Here is a 14274-nt window from a genome sequence, read left to right on the forward strand (position 1 = left end):
GGCAAAATACAAGCACTTAAACTAGCACATAGATATTTCAGGAACAGGCATATTAAAATGGTCTAATTTAAAAGCCTAACAGTTCAAACTAGAGGTTTTAAAATGCACACATTCAGGGACTGTTATTGTATTCTTCTCGGAGAGTCTAGATAAGCATTTCATGCAAGAAATTAAACTAAAGAAGCCATAGAAATATACGCTAAACTTATCTAATAGTGGGAAAGTGTTTAACTATATTATACAGTTGGGAAAAAGATTTTATGTATGATTCAGGGAATCTCAAATATCTTTGATAGCAAGTGACAGATTTATCAACAAAACTATATTATCAGGATATGTATGTGTACTCGGATTTGTTCTGTTCTGCAACAATTCGGGGATTATTTGCACACCTTGTGAAATCTTTAGCATTAATCTAGGATTTGTACAGTGTGCAGTCTAGCCTATAATGCTTAGCCAACAAATTTGAGTAAACATTTGTTTCTGATGATACAAAAGTATTGATAGCTTCCTATCAGAAATGAATGTCTCTTGAATGATGTTCGCCTTTGTGTTATAGATTTTCAAGCTGTACATGCATAGAAACAGCAGTTCTGTGTTCCTGCCCTGAGCAATTCACACATGTGCAAGAAAGTCAAGTATACACAAATATATGTACACATACAGAAGTACAATTACAATAGCCTTAGTAGTCTAACAAGATTATTATAATGATCTGAAACCTTCAACAACAATCAATGGAGACAGAGAGGGAGAGAAAGACAAAGGAAGTAAGAACGAGGGGGCAGTGCATTATAATTAAACATATACTATTATACTGTAAATATATGGCACATAATGTAGAACTAAAAGTGCAGGCCTATTCCCTCCAATGATACTCATCATTTGATCACAACAGGACACATTATGTTCATAATTTTCTATGAAAAAATATAATTTTGTTCATATTAGATGGGAACCGAACTTTGATTTGAACCATTTAAATGCAGCCAGCCTTGAGCAGCCTTAACTCAGCATAAGTGAAGGTCAAAGCAGATCACTGGAGAATCATGGGAATATTGTTTTATTGACATACTGGCCAGTGCAAATGTTAAACAATAAATTTTCACAACAGCGCAAACATTGACTGATAAAGAGTGGAGGTGTGATAAACAAGGTTTTTATCATTGTAGGTCCATTCACTTCAAATTGTGGCTTTGTTTTTGTAAAATCAACCATTTAAATTCAATAGTAATTAAAATAAGTAACATTTTATGATTCAGTTATAGTTTCATCCCCTACTTTTATCTTCATTTGTATCCTATATTTTTGAGATTCCACACTCATAATAAATAACTTCAACCCCACTAAAACACACTAAATCCTGGCATTGCACCTTTCATTCCTTGGTCCCTATTCTTGTTTGGTGGTGTATTTTTCACATTCCACTCTTTGAATGGACACACATAGACAACAAGAGGACCGGATATTTCATGTTTACCTAGAGTACAGCTCAATACAAGATTCTTCAGCTATTCAAACTGTGGCAGGTTGAAGGAAGCACCAAATTATGACACTTCTTTGTAGAATAACTGCAGGAATGCAACACCCCCAATTACAGAGATATATTAGGACTTTAATACGTAAAAATCCATCAACACATATCTTGTCAGTAAACTGCACAGAGTATGCTTATTGTATGTTTATGAACCTGCCTCGTCTGTTAATGCTGTATGCCAATGAATCCAAAATAGATGAGAGGTAAAAGCTCTGACACTGCTGAGTTTTCAGGGGACATAACATTTGTTTTTCCCTCCTAAGTTCTCTATAGCCCCTTTCACACTGGACAAAAAAGCCACTAATACCCACTAAAATCTGGCTTTTGTTTTCAGTGGGAAAGGTTACAATTGACAGTCATTCCTGGGTCAAATGACTCTGCACTAGTCACAGGTATTCATTGGCTCCAGCGCTGATCAGCAGTAATGGAGATATGACACCGAGGTGGACACATTAATTTTCGCCCCTTTTTCTTCCTCCTGGAAAGCGTGATTGGAGCCCCAAAACACACATTTACCGACCAAAGCATCTCACATGGAGGCTCCAACACTGAGAGGATCGCCAACTCGCGGATACAAAGAGACGCGATGGATCCATTTTACGAGTCTACACTGCAGCTAGGAGTTCTCTCTCAGTCCCGCTGTGCAGGGCTGACCCCCCACTGTTGCGGTCCAGCCAAAAATAATAAACTATTTTTCTCAGAAAGTCATGCTAACCAGAAATTACAGTCCGCCACAGCCTGTAGGATAATCAAATGCCATTCGTTCCTGTTGTAGTAACCTGCAGGGTTATCCCTTGGAGAACTCATCTACTGGCAATGGAAAAGGAGTGAGTTGCCCTTTTTTAGCGGGTTTACCCGCGTTAACAAAACCCATATATATGTACTAATTTTCGTGTAAAAATGATATATTTATATCTTTCTGTGGGTGGACAATATGTCTTGCCAGTGTCAAAACCCCACACCAAAATTCAAACGGTGTATCTGTAGCTTCTAAACAATGGTAGACCCCTCTATTATCATATACAATCTTGTAAGGCAAGAATATTTTTCATGTCAGTCATGAAATTAGCTCTTTATAAAACGGATCTTAAAAAAATGGGTGGAAATAATTAATGTAGCTGTAGCTGTAATACAAGACAGACATAAGAGATGGAGGTAACTACTAGGGCTGTAGTCTCCCGGTCGACTGGTCAATTGGTTGGTTTTTATGTTCTCGTCTGACTAAATTGTCATTGGTCGGACAGTTAGCGATGTTAAGCTAATGGAGATTGCTAGGTCTAACTTATTTAACATTTACTGAACTTTTACTGAGTGTTCACTCAGTGTACCTACTGTCTGCTTTACAGGCCAAACTGTTGTACGATCCCCTTGACCTTTGCATCTCTGTGTAAAACCTACCCTTAGGCTCATATCAGCTGTCCTTCTACACTCATACGCACACCACCAGAGAGCTCACATAAACCTTGACCTGAGAGCAGCGGCTAAAGGCAGCTGTAACCAGCTTCACTTCTCAGGTCTACTGGGCAAGTCAATACTGACCTTCTGGGGTTCTTTTTTCGAGCATCAACAGAGTATGTTGGATCATCACTGGGGAAATTAATCTTGCAACAAAAAAGTGCCTACATGCCCTTTAAAAAGAGAGAATAAATTTACTATGATATGATTACTACTGATTTTTTTAGTCAAATGTCAAATTACAAGCAAACACACCAAGCCCTCTTTCAGAAAAGACTCATTAACTGATTAAAGACTTGATAAGAAGAGAGACACAAGGAAGTGCATCTCATACATATGCACACGGTATACACACCCCTGTCATGAAAGTGACAGTGATTTGTTTTGGAGTTCTAATTCCCCCAAGACTGTTTTGTTTATCAAAGTTAATAGGAAAAGCAGAGAGAGGGAGTGACAGTAATGTGAATAAGTATGTGTTCTGATCAGACGCATACATATCGTCTGTGTTTGGGTCCCGGTTTGTGTGTAGGAATCGCGCACACTGATGCAGATTGTGTGTGAACATACTGTACTGGCACTGTATGTGCCTGTGCCTGCTTTTTTGATTGTGTGCATGTGTGTTTGTGCCAAGGGAAAGTGTGTCTGAAAAGCAGTACCTGAGGGCAGCAGGCAGTCCAAAGGTGTCAACTCTTTATCCATGACCAGAATCCACAGGAGCCCTTCAATCAGCCAACTCACCTGGAACTGAGACCAGGATCATACACACTGTTGCTACTCTTCTACTTTTATCTTTTTTCTATTTCTTCCTTTTGTTCTTTTGTTTTAAACCACTCAAAGGAAGTCATTTCACTTTTCCAAATTTCTGTAATTTCAGTTTATCACCAGCCCTCCTCAGAGTTAATTATTTCTCCTAAAACAAGCAGATTGAACACAAACACTGACATGCACACGAGAGCATGATGACACTGAGGTTGGATTATTGGGTAACTCAAGACACAGTATTGACACTAGTTCTGTGGCTAAAAAAGATCCATCACATTTTCTCACAGTCCCTATGGATGTGATTCATTGTGTTGTCTGACAGTCTAAAACCCAATGATTTTAAGTCTACAACAATATAAAACAGAAAAATTATTAAAATGATTAAATGATCATTTACTTATCTGTTTAGTTGCCAATTGATTTTCTTTCAATCAACTAATTCATTAATTATTGCAGCTCTAAATGACACATCACATTGCTCATGATAATGATAATATCACCACACAGACATTTTAAGACAGTTGTCACACAGTCCGAGTGCTGAACAAGTAACAAACCCATAAAACAGCAACATTTGTTATAAAAATGATTAGAGCTGAGACAGTTAGTTGATTAATTGATCAGTAAGTTAACAAAAAACTAATCTTCAACTCTTTTGATAAATGATTAAAACTCTCATTGATTTCTCAAGTAAAAGTACCGTTATTTACCAATACCAATATTCACTGTTTTCAGCCTCAAATGTGTAGATTTGCTGCTTTTCTCTGTCACATATAATAATAAATGTCCTATTTTAGGGGTTTGGACTGTTTGGACACAACAAGCAATTTGAGGGCATCACTTTGGCTTCTGAAAAAAATATAATGGAGAAAAGAATTAATAATAATCAAGAAATTAACTGAGATTAATTAATGAAAATGCTTAGTTGCATCCCTTAAAATACATTTAGTGTGCAGGAATCAAACATATAATCATTCTCTGCATTGAGAAGAGTTAGTTTCAGTCAGTTTTATGGATAACTATGGTGAAACAGTGACAAAGTACACAGTGTGAACCCTTTTTGACATACTTGAGAGTAACAAATGTCAACATTATCACAGTCAAAATGAAGGATACACAGTCAATCTGCAAATTACGATTAACTGTAAACTTGAAATTCCAAATTTCTACATAAATCTTATGATATACTCTGTAAACAACTTTTTCAAACTAAAAAAAAAAAATTATAAATTTTGTTCTAAGTCAATCTAACTCATCCAAAACTTCTCAAACTTGTCTTCAAAAGACATGCTTTGATTAAAAATGCCTTAAATTCTTTGAATGTACAATGTGCTCCTTCAGCCACTTTGAAACACACAGTACACAAACAACAAAAGCATAAAACAAATTTACTGCACCTCGCCAACACTCCCCATCCTCACCTTTCAGCTTTAGCAGAGCAGAGCAAACCATGATAAAGAACAATAGGGAAGTATGTAGATACTAGTCACAATAATTAATTAACTTCTAAACCCCCCCCCCCCCTTTACACATATCACAGCTTGGTCTATTTTGTTAAAGTTAAAAACAGGACAATATTACTGGACGACATTTATTTGGCATATGAACTGACCTTTAGCTGCCATAAAGTGGAAATATATAATCATGACATTGCCAAAACCTCTTCACTGATCATTGAGACCACGCTCTACACCACTACTAAAAATAAGTGGAAAGTCGAAGTAAAACCTTTAGCTTGTTTCCTAAATATCAACAAAAAACTGTTCCAACAATAACACATCATGAATTTAGTCCAGTAATTAAAATGAATGTGATCTGGCAAATACCATTATAGACACCTTCTGTTTACACTAATATTTAAGTATGAATGTATTTTCTTATTTCACCCCATTTTATTTTAAAAGCAGTCCATCATTGACATTTGCTGTCTTAGGTATCAATAGTGTTGTCAAATCTCACCCTAATTTTGCTTTCCTGTGATTTAGGCTTTTTACAGACTTTTCAGTCACTTGTCCATAGCCTATTTTTAATTTTAACCGCTTGCGCAACGTATTGTTAAGTATTCAAAGTCAAACGACAGACAAAAACTTTATTTTTCAATGCAACAAAGACAACCCACATCAATCAACGACATGAGCACTGATACTCCAGGGTGTTCTCTAGTTTCAGAACTAGTCGACCATTATGCCGCAGCTCCTGATGCATTACTCCCCTGCTAAAACAGTAGCATCGCTAACCACTGCATCATAAGTTCCTTTAGCAATAACCGACCCATTGAGCATTTCGTGACATATATTATACAACATTACCCTTGGGAACTGTACTTTGGCATCTTTATCGGCTGTCCATTCAGTGTCTCTAACCACTTCAGCGCAGCTGTGTGCAAATGTGCGGCGAGATAGTGTGCAGCAATGAATCACGCTGCTTGACGTTGTTCCCCGATGAAACCTGACTATTCTGACAAAAAAGACACATATGCCAACGATATGTTTCACTACTTAAAAAAACAACTTCACGTTTTAAATTTGCCATTGCTTTAATTTGTAAAAATTCGATAAACACTTACCGAATGAAACTACCTCCGACATTGACGTTGAAAACAGTCGACGAAGCGCAGGGAGCTCACAAAGAAGCTAGCTACATGGATCGAAGAGTGGCGGGAATTACTTATGGGGACATCTAGAGGCTAAAATTGAAAATAGTTTTTAAGGTGGCTCTTGGTTCTCCAGCAAACTGAGAAATTGTTTGATTTCACTTTAAATCTCATTCACTGGAATTTTTCCTAATAATCGACTGACATTTTCCAGTCACTGCTTTCACTCTTCACTGTAACTATCATTATCGGCCCCCATTATAATAAACATACTGAATAGCTGTCCAATTTGATATCAAATCAATAAAACAACTGAATTCTTCAATATAAGGAATAAAATCTAATCTTGGAAAACAGGCTTTACTGGCCTAATTTGGTTATATTTGGGGGATTTGAACTCTAAAATCTTTAAATTTCAAGAATTTTTATTGTTTTTATTTTCATGTTTAATTCTAATTTTGTTTGGTGGAGCATTAATAGCCAGACAACTATATGCTTCACCACCTCCGCACAGAGAGATCTACCAGGTCTTATCCTGTCTTGCCTAAAGACAATGCAGCAGGGTGGAAGATCCAGGATGTTCTCAACTATCTTTGCCACCCTACTGTCTCAAGGTTGGATGAAAAAAAACAAGAGAAAGAGGAATCTGGTTAGAGCAATCCCTGCAAACCAGGACTGCAGTTACTTCTGAAGACACTGAGGTCATAGCCTCTGTATTTTATTCTGGGAATTTGTCAGTTGTAGGAACCTGAGTGGTGTTACATCCATATGGTGGATATTTTATTAGCTGTTTCGACTATTTTAAAACATAATAATTTTAAATTTGACTAATTTTAGTGGAAATTTAAATATGACTTTTTTGGATATTGAGTGTTGGTGTCTGATGAATCTGAAAAACCCCTGGAGATTTCTTAGCTCCAGGTGTTCAAATCTAAAATATCAAACATTAACCAGAAATTATCACTTCAATGGAGTGATTCTTTTTAAATTTGTATCTCTATGATTAATTAATCAAAGACTGACTGCTGCTAATCATTCACATACTGGAGCAATAATGTAATTAATTAATAAATCAACTCAAAGATTAATTCATATGATAAATGGGACTCGAATGAAAGAAATGCCAATAGTAAAGACAAAAACAAAAACTGACTGATAATGATATCAAACTACTGGTATAGGGGTGTCAAAATTTCCACACACACACACCCTCACATTCACTTACCTTTCACATGCACATGTGCAAACAGCACACAGCACACATACAATCATACACAGGTACACCAAAAACACAGACACATCAAAAAAAAAATCACACATACTGCACAAACATATGCAAGCAAAACACACACAGGTAAACAAACATCATGAGAGCAAACACACACACACACACACACACACACACACACACACACACACACACACACACACACACACACACACACACACGCAAGTGGTAGAATGGTGCTGTATGCTTCAGATATCTTCAGACATCAGTAGAAGCAGTGTAATGTGAGAAACCAAATCTCTCACTCAAGGTGAATCCACTCTGAAGGCTTGTTAAAACAAACATTCTGTCATCAGTCAGCACTTGCGCTGTCTCCCAGACATACTGCACATCAAAAGAAATTGTGTACACACTCAACACACCGTTTTGCACTGACATGTACAGTATAGGCTACACACATGTACACACACATTGGCACACATTGGCCACACAAACTGAATGTTTGATCACGTCTCTCTCTCTCTCTTTCTCACTTCATCTACCTAACGAGCTCATCCTATTTGTGTCCATCAGTCTTTCAAATATTTACTTTTTTCCCATATCCCTCTTCTCATACCTTTCTCTCTTTATTATAACATTCATCTTATCTTTCTGTCATTCTCCCATCATGTGCAATAGGGCTGCACCTCTATTCCCCTCACTTACTCTATTTGGAATTCCCAAATATGATATTTTGTGCCTCACAATTCAAGGGAAGGTCATTAGTGAGCAAGAAAAAGTGGGGCATTGGTGGTACTAAAGAAAGAGACTATGTAAAAATTACAATGCAAACACTTTTTGTGGCAGGAAGGGGGTTTATTACATACCCTAACATGAAACAGGAGATTGATGAACATGTGGACTATTTAACCATTTAAACCTCATTGACCAGCTAGTGGGTCAGTCATTACAAACTCTGTGCAGAATGCTGTGTAGCCAAACATTGTTCAAATCCACAGATATTTATTTTAAAATTTATTGGAGATCCCAAAGTTATCAATTATACCAAACATATCAGGCTGAATTTTGGAGAAGGTGTATAAACTGATGCACACAACATCTAGAACATTTCCATTCGATGGAATGTTACACCAATAAAAAACATGGACTGTTTTGTTTGAATATTTCACGCAATATAAACATCATAAAGCTTCAATGAAGAGCTGGAAAAAGCTGACAGAGAATACTATACATGTGATGCTGTCAGTGAGAGTGGAATAAGATGCTTTTCCATCCATAAACTTACTTAAAGGAATAGCTTGACATTTTGGGAAAGAGCCTCATTTGCTTTCTGGTAAATGAGAAAATGCCAGTCTCATGTTAAGTTTCTCTTAAGTATAAAGCTGGACCCAACAGCCGATTAGCTCAGCATAAACACTAGAATCAGGGGAAAACAGGTAGCCTAGCTCTGTCCAAACATAAAAGAGATACCTAAAGCACTCTAATTAACACATTATATCTACATAAAAACCAAAATGTAAAAACAACAAGTAGTGGTTTTATGGGGAATTATATGTAGCTGGGTGCTGTGACTTCCTGGAAACTTGTTGACACTGTGAGGTTGACAGGAAACCAGCAGCGACTCCTGGAAGTCACTGCTTCTGAAGTCACACTTTGGTTTTTGTATGGACTAAATACATGAGATACAACATATTAATTAGAGAGCTTTACAAGTGCTTGTAGGCAAATTCTTTAAAACTTTAGATAGAGCAAGGCTAGCTGTTTCCCCTGATTCTGGTGTATAGGGGAGTGCGTGGAACAACCTAATGCAGGGAAAAATTTAATACAGACTTTTCATTATGTTACACAAGATCAAGCAGTGTGTGCTTCTGGTCACATTACCAAATTTCCTAGTGAAAATTCAGAAAGATTTGTCAGTGTTTTGAAGAAATCTTTGCCAGAGAGTGTTTTTAGGGCTTTTTTTTCATCACAGGTATTTTTCAGTTAATGACCTGTGTGTGTAAATCACAAAATCCAACGTTATATTACTTTAATCACCATCTTGTTGCCCACAACTCGGCACCATTTTGAAACATGTGACGAGCTCACAGTAAGTGCTAGCTAGGCTTGGGTACAGCCTCCACACTGTGGGGATAATTTTTACATGGCGCTGCAAGCCACCTTTTGTAAACAATGACAAGAAGTTAATTCTCACATATATAAAATAAAAACAACTATTTTCATGGAACTTTTTATTCACAGAATGAAACACCGAAAAAGAAAAACAGATAGGGGAGCGAGTAGAAAGGTTTCATTTCGGTATTCATATATAATTTGACGTGTGTGTGTGTGTGTGTGTGTGTGTGTGTGTGTGTGTGTGTGTGTGTATCTATCAATTGATCTGTCTGTCGTATTGATAGATAATATATAATACAGTATGGTTGGAAAATTTTTGTTTCACACAACATAGAATTATGGTGAATTAAATTTGTTTGCACTAATTTATCAGACTTTTCTAGCAAGTGTTACAACTACCCCTGTCTGTTACAATTAATCCCACCCATTGGGTAAACTGTAACATTGCATTTCCCGTCATTTTCTGTGGACATAAAGAGAAGGTGCTAGAAACAAAGTGATCGTTTATAGCAGACATGTATATGTTGCTTGTATTAAAATATGATTATTCTGACTTAAATATTTTTAAAATAATTTCACAAAAACCAAAATGTGTTAGACTATTCCTCACTCTCCCCATGCTAAGCTAGGCAAACTGTCTCCTGGCTGTAGTTTTGTATTTAACATACAAATATGGGGGTGGTATCCACCTTCTCAACTAACTAATTCTGCAAGGAAGCAAACAAGCGTTTTTCAATGTCCAACTATTCCTTTAATGGAAAGTTTCTTCATTAAGGGGTTAAAATCATTTTAACAACATAGAATTATGGATTATTGAAAATGTAGCTTTCTATGTTTGCCATATCTCCCGATGAGACCCAATTTATGTCACAGAGTCCTTCAACCAAAATAAAAAGACAACTGGCTAACACATAATGCAAAAAACTAAAAACTGTCCCTAAAAAAACTAAACTAAAACCGCAGAAAAACTCCATTCCCAAGAAGTGAACCTCTGCCAGGCATTAATTTTCTGTCTTCTTTTCTACTGTGCAAGTTAATAATAGAAGTAAATCTCTTGCCAATTGCTTTTTATTTATCTCTTTGCAGAACATTGTGGTTGATCTCTTGGTTTTGGCTATCTATCTTGTGCAGCTAATTACCTTCATTATTTGTCACATTAGAACCAGAAGGGCTGTTGCCAGTTTCTCACCTGCTAGAGATGGTGAGGTAATGTTAGGTCACAAAGACCAGTGTCAGTTGGTAAAGCAGAGACAACCGTGCATGGTTACTTCTTCCTAAATTACCACATGTTTACACACAATATAATAAGGAACTATGGCCGTGGACATTTTTATTTAATTTTCTCTTCAAGGTCATTTCATGGTGAAGTGAGTGTGTTTCAGTTTAATTTAATATCCCATATCAGTGGATACATGGGTTGCATTATTACCTTGCTCACCCCAGGCAGAATATGCCTGTTATTGAGGCAGACTACAAAAACAAAACAAAAAAGAAAGACACTAATTGACATGCAAATTCAGATTCTCTCTCCCTTTTATACACTCTCTACCTTTAATAGTCCCTATCATTACCTTAACTCTTTTCTGTCATTACTGTTTCACCTGTTCTTTTTCCCCCACTAATGCGCTCTCTTTTTGTCTCTCCTTTATTCCTTTTTATCTGTCTTAACCTCACATCCCAGCTGTCTTTTTCGTCTCTCATTCCCTTTTGTCTCTTCCTTTGATTTCAACTTTGCTTCACCTCATTGTGCATGTCTGCTCTTTTCCATCATGCTCTCAGATTTTGTATTAGTGCAGCACTTTATTTCACTTATAAGGATTTATTTTAAGTTTGGTGAAGGTGGAAAGCAGCTACAACAAGCCGGTTCAGGTTACTAAGGGGATCTTATAGCTCTGCTCAGTTTGGGATCAACTCCTCAAGCTGGCTAAAGTCGAGGAAGTTAAAGGGGGTTTGTGCAGCTGAATCAAGGCTAAGTAGGCCATTTTTCTTTTTTGTCTGCCAATGATGATGACTCGTTTTAGGAATGCAGAAGACATAAGAGCAATGGAGCAATTCACTTGTTTCTGAAGTAGAGTCTCCTTCCATGGTCAACCATGGTAAAAACAACAGAGTGCAATGTGCCACTTGGAGAGGGATTTCTCTCTCTCACAGCTAACAAATGACCCTCAGTGGAAAGAGACAAGACTTAAATTACTCTAGGTATACCTGTGCTCTGAGGATTGGGCCACTAAGAACATGGAGGGCATATTACAGGTGAGGCACTTTTAACTCCCAATACATGGGCAGGGCAGTGATTATTGACAACTTGGCAGGTTCCTTCCTGTGGCATTAGCTTGCTTCTACTTAATCCTCCCAGGTGCAACCCTTTTTGGTCACGATATCATTGCCTAAGGGCTGGTGTCCCTCAACTACCTGTCCAGAAGCAGCAATAAAGACCGAGTTTGGAGTGGCACCCTTACAACAGATAGTATAAACTTATATCTGTTGAGGAAGCCAATGATGTGCTCTTAGAAAGGACAGGAACGGGCAGTTTAGTCCTGGACAGTCATTTTTTCCCACATGAAGCCAAAAATTAGTGCTATGGATTATTAATCACTCATGCCTCAGATTATGTACATCTGTCCCGAGGGGCTGAGGGTATAGTATAGCCAGTGGTGTAATATATAGGGTTTAAAATGTATGGATGTGGGTGTAGTAGAAGTCTGTAATCAGAAAAATGAATATTTCCACTAGTGTATACTACAGCCCATAGGCAGATTTCTGTGAAGGCTGGTATCACAAAGTTGGAGCACACCCTAGGGCAGAGACAGAAAAAACTGGACTGGACTGACCTCCCAGCAACTGCTGGAGGGGTTTATTAGGGAGCTGCTGTGGGCCCTGCCAGGCGCTGTGAGGAATGATGCAGATGGTGCAGCAGAAACTAAGGTTTGGCAGAGGAAATGGAATCAAATTTTCAGTGCTTTGTGCAAGGGTTATTTTAGGGTTATTTTATTTTTTAAGACACATCTTAGACAAGATTTGTACACAGCATGTGTTAAGGTCAGGCAGCCCAGTGAACAATTGGATTTTGATTAGATGTTGATACAACTACCTGTAAGAACACTGAATACCTGCCAAAATGAAGACAGAATGTTGCGACAGAGTAGTTTTGGAAATATTTTTTTTTCAATAACTGAAAACTTTGTAAATATTTGAACCTGTTTTTCAAAACTTGACGAGCTAGCTGAGACCACCAGTGGCAGGAGGGGACCGGCACTCCTTTGGAGGTCAAGAAACCTGCAGTTGGGTGTAATTTTAGAAAATAAGCATTGCATAGTTTCTTGGTGTAGCTTAATTGCCTATATGCCTTTTATCGTAACTGGCCAAGTGGTCAGTGTGATAGGGCAGAGGGAAACTTTGGTTAGGTGGTGTCGCGTGTAAGGTCTTTATATAAAAAGTGTTTTATTGTACTTCCTGTTTCAAGGCAAAGTTTGCAATTTGGGTGATGTAAAAGGATGGGTGGTTAGGTCTAGGGCACTGCTTAAAGAGAAAAAAAATGTTCTCTTGAAATGATATTGTGATGGGGGAATATGTCTTTGGGGCCTATGAAATGCAATATACAGTATAGAGTGAACTGGGAAGAAGAGGTTTGACCCTTTTGTATTTCATTGTCCATGATGCTTGTATGGTTCTGCTGACAATGTGGATTTGTCATCTGTCCACTCAGTGTGGTTGCTGTTTCTGCAATTTTGTTATTATAATTGTAATTTTGTTGTGTTGCTGTCATAGATGAATAAAAATCATAGTCAATAAAAAAACAAATGACATATCACATTGTCTCATAACATAAAAATTCTTAAATTTACAAGTCATAAAAGATATTTAAGATATATATTATATATCTTGGTCTATGTGTACGAGTGTTGATGAGCGTTTACAGAGTTTATTCCTTTCACTGTCTTCTTCTGGTATATTGGTAAAAGCCATCAGTTTACATTCTCTATGTATGCCCCCTCCCCATCTCATTCTATCAAACACTCTATCTCACGTTCACTGTTGATCTCTCTTTCTCCCTTCCTACTTCATTCTTTCCTTAAAATACCATTGATCTTTCACTCCCTCGCCTGCCCAGTCTCTTGGCTTCCGTGTTGTCTTAACACACAGACCAACAGAAACTCTGACAATGAATCAGTTTTATCCATTCCTCTGTAGTATTTGCAGAACCCGTCTCTTTTCTTTTTCTACTCTGATTTGCAATCCCTCCTATGAATCCTGCCAATCTAAAATGACCTTAATCATATTAAACTCTATTTTTTTAAAATACAACTAAGACTCACTGTTTATCTCTGAAGTCTCTTTCTCTCTCTCACCCAATAAAAAAATGTCTTCCCCCTCCTTTCCTTCTCCTTGTGTTAACTAAAATATGGCATTGATTCTTAATAAGTACATTTTTTTAAGATACTTAGAATCTCCCATCCCTAATTAACACGAAGCAAACCTTCAAGGTTCAGTAAGTACATGTGTGAGAGAATGATGGTGTTTCTTTCATCTGGAGGCCAGAAAACTGATGAATAGCATCAAGTTTGAAAAGAGAAAACACTTAAT

At 37.3% G+C, this 14274-nt stretch overlaps 1 protein-coding gene across 7 annotated transcripts in view; it reads right to left on the reverse strand.

Annotated features, from left to right (window-relative positions):
- The window catches only part of tpk1 (thiamin pyrophosphokinase 1), a 68023-nt gene extending 61601 nt beyond the window's left edge, over positions 1-6422 (reverse strand). For 3 of the 7 annotated variants that reach the window (XM_040126612.1, XM_040126611.1, XM_040126613.1), the window contains exons 1-3: positions 6321-6417; positions 6064-6206; positions 3649-3736 (exon numbers count right to left, since the gene is read on the reverse strand). In XM_040126612.1, the coding sequence (XP_039982546.1) occupies positions 3649-3736; positions 6064-6206; positions 6321-6342 (253 nt within the window). In that variant the 5' untranslated portion in view covers positions 6343-6417. Of the gene's footprint in view, positions 1-3076; positions 3166-3648; positions 3737-6063; positions 6212-6320 lie in introns of those variants that run through there. The other 4 variants (XM_040126617.1, XM_040126616.1, XM_040126615.1 and 1 more) reach the window with 4 other exon arrangements.
- Between the last annotated feature and the right edge of the window lie 7852 nt (positions 6423-14274).

The sequence above is a fragment of the Xiphias gladius genome, chromosome 5 (genome assembly GCF_016859285.1).
Source record: "Xiphias gladius isolate SHS-SW01 ecotype Sanya breed wild chromosome 5, ASM1685928v1, whole genome shotgun sequence".
NCBI lineage: Eukaryota > Metazoa > Chordata > Actinopteri > Istiophoriformes > Xiphiidae > Xiphias > Xiphias gladius.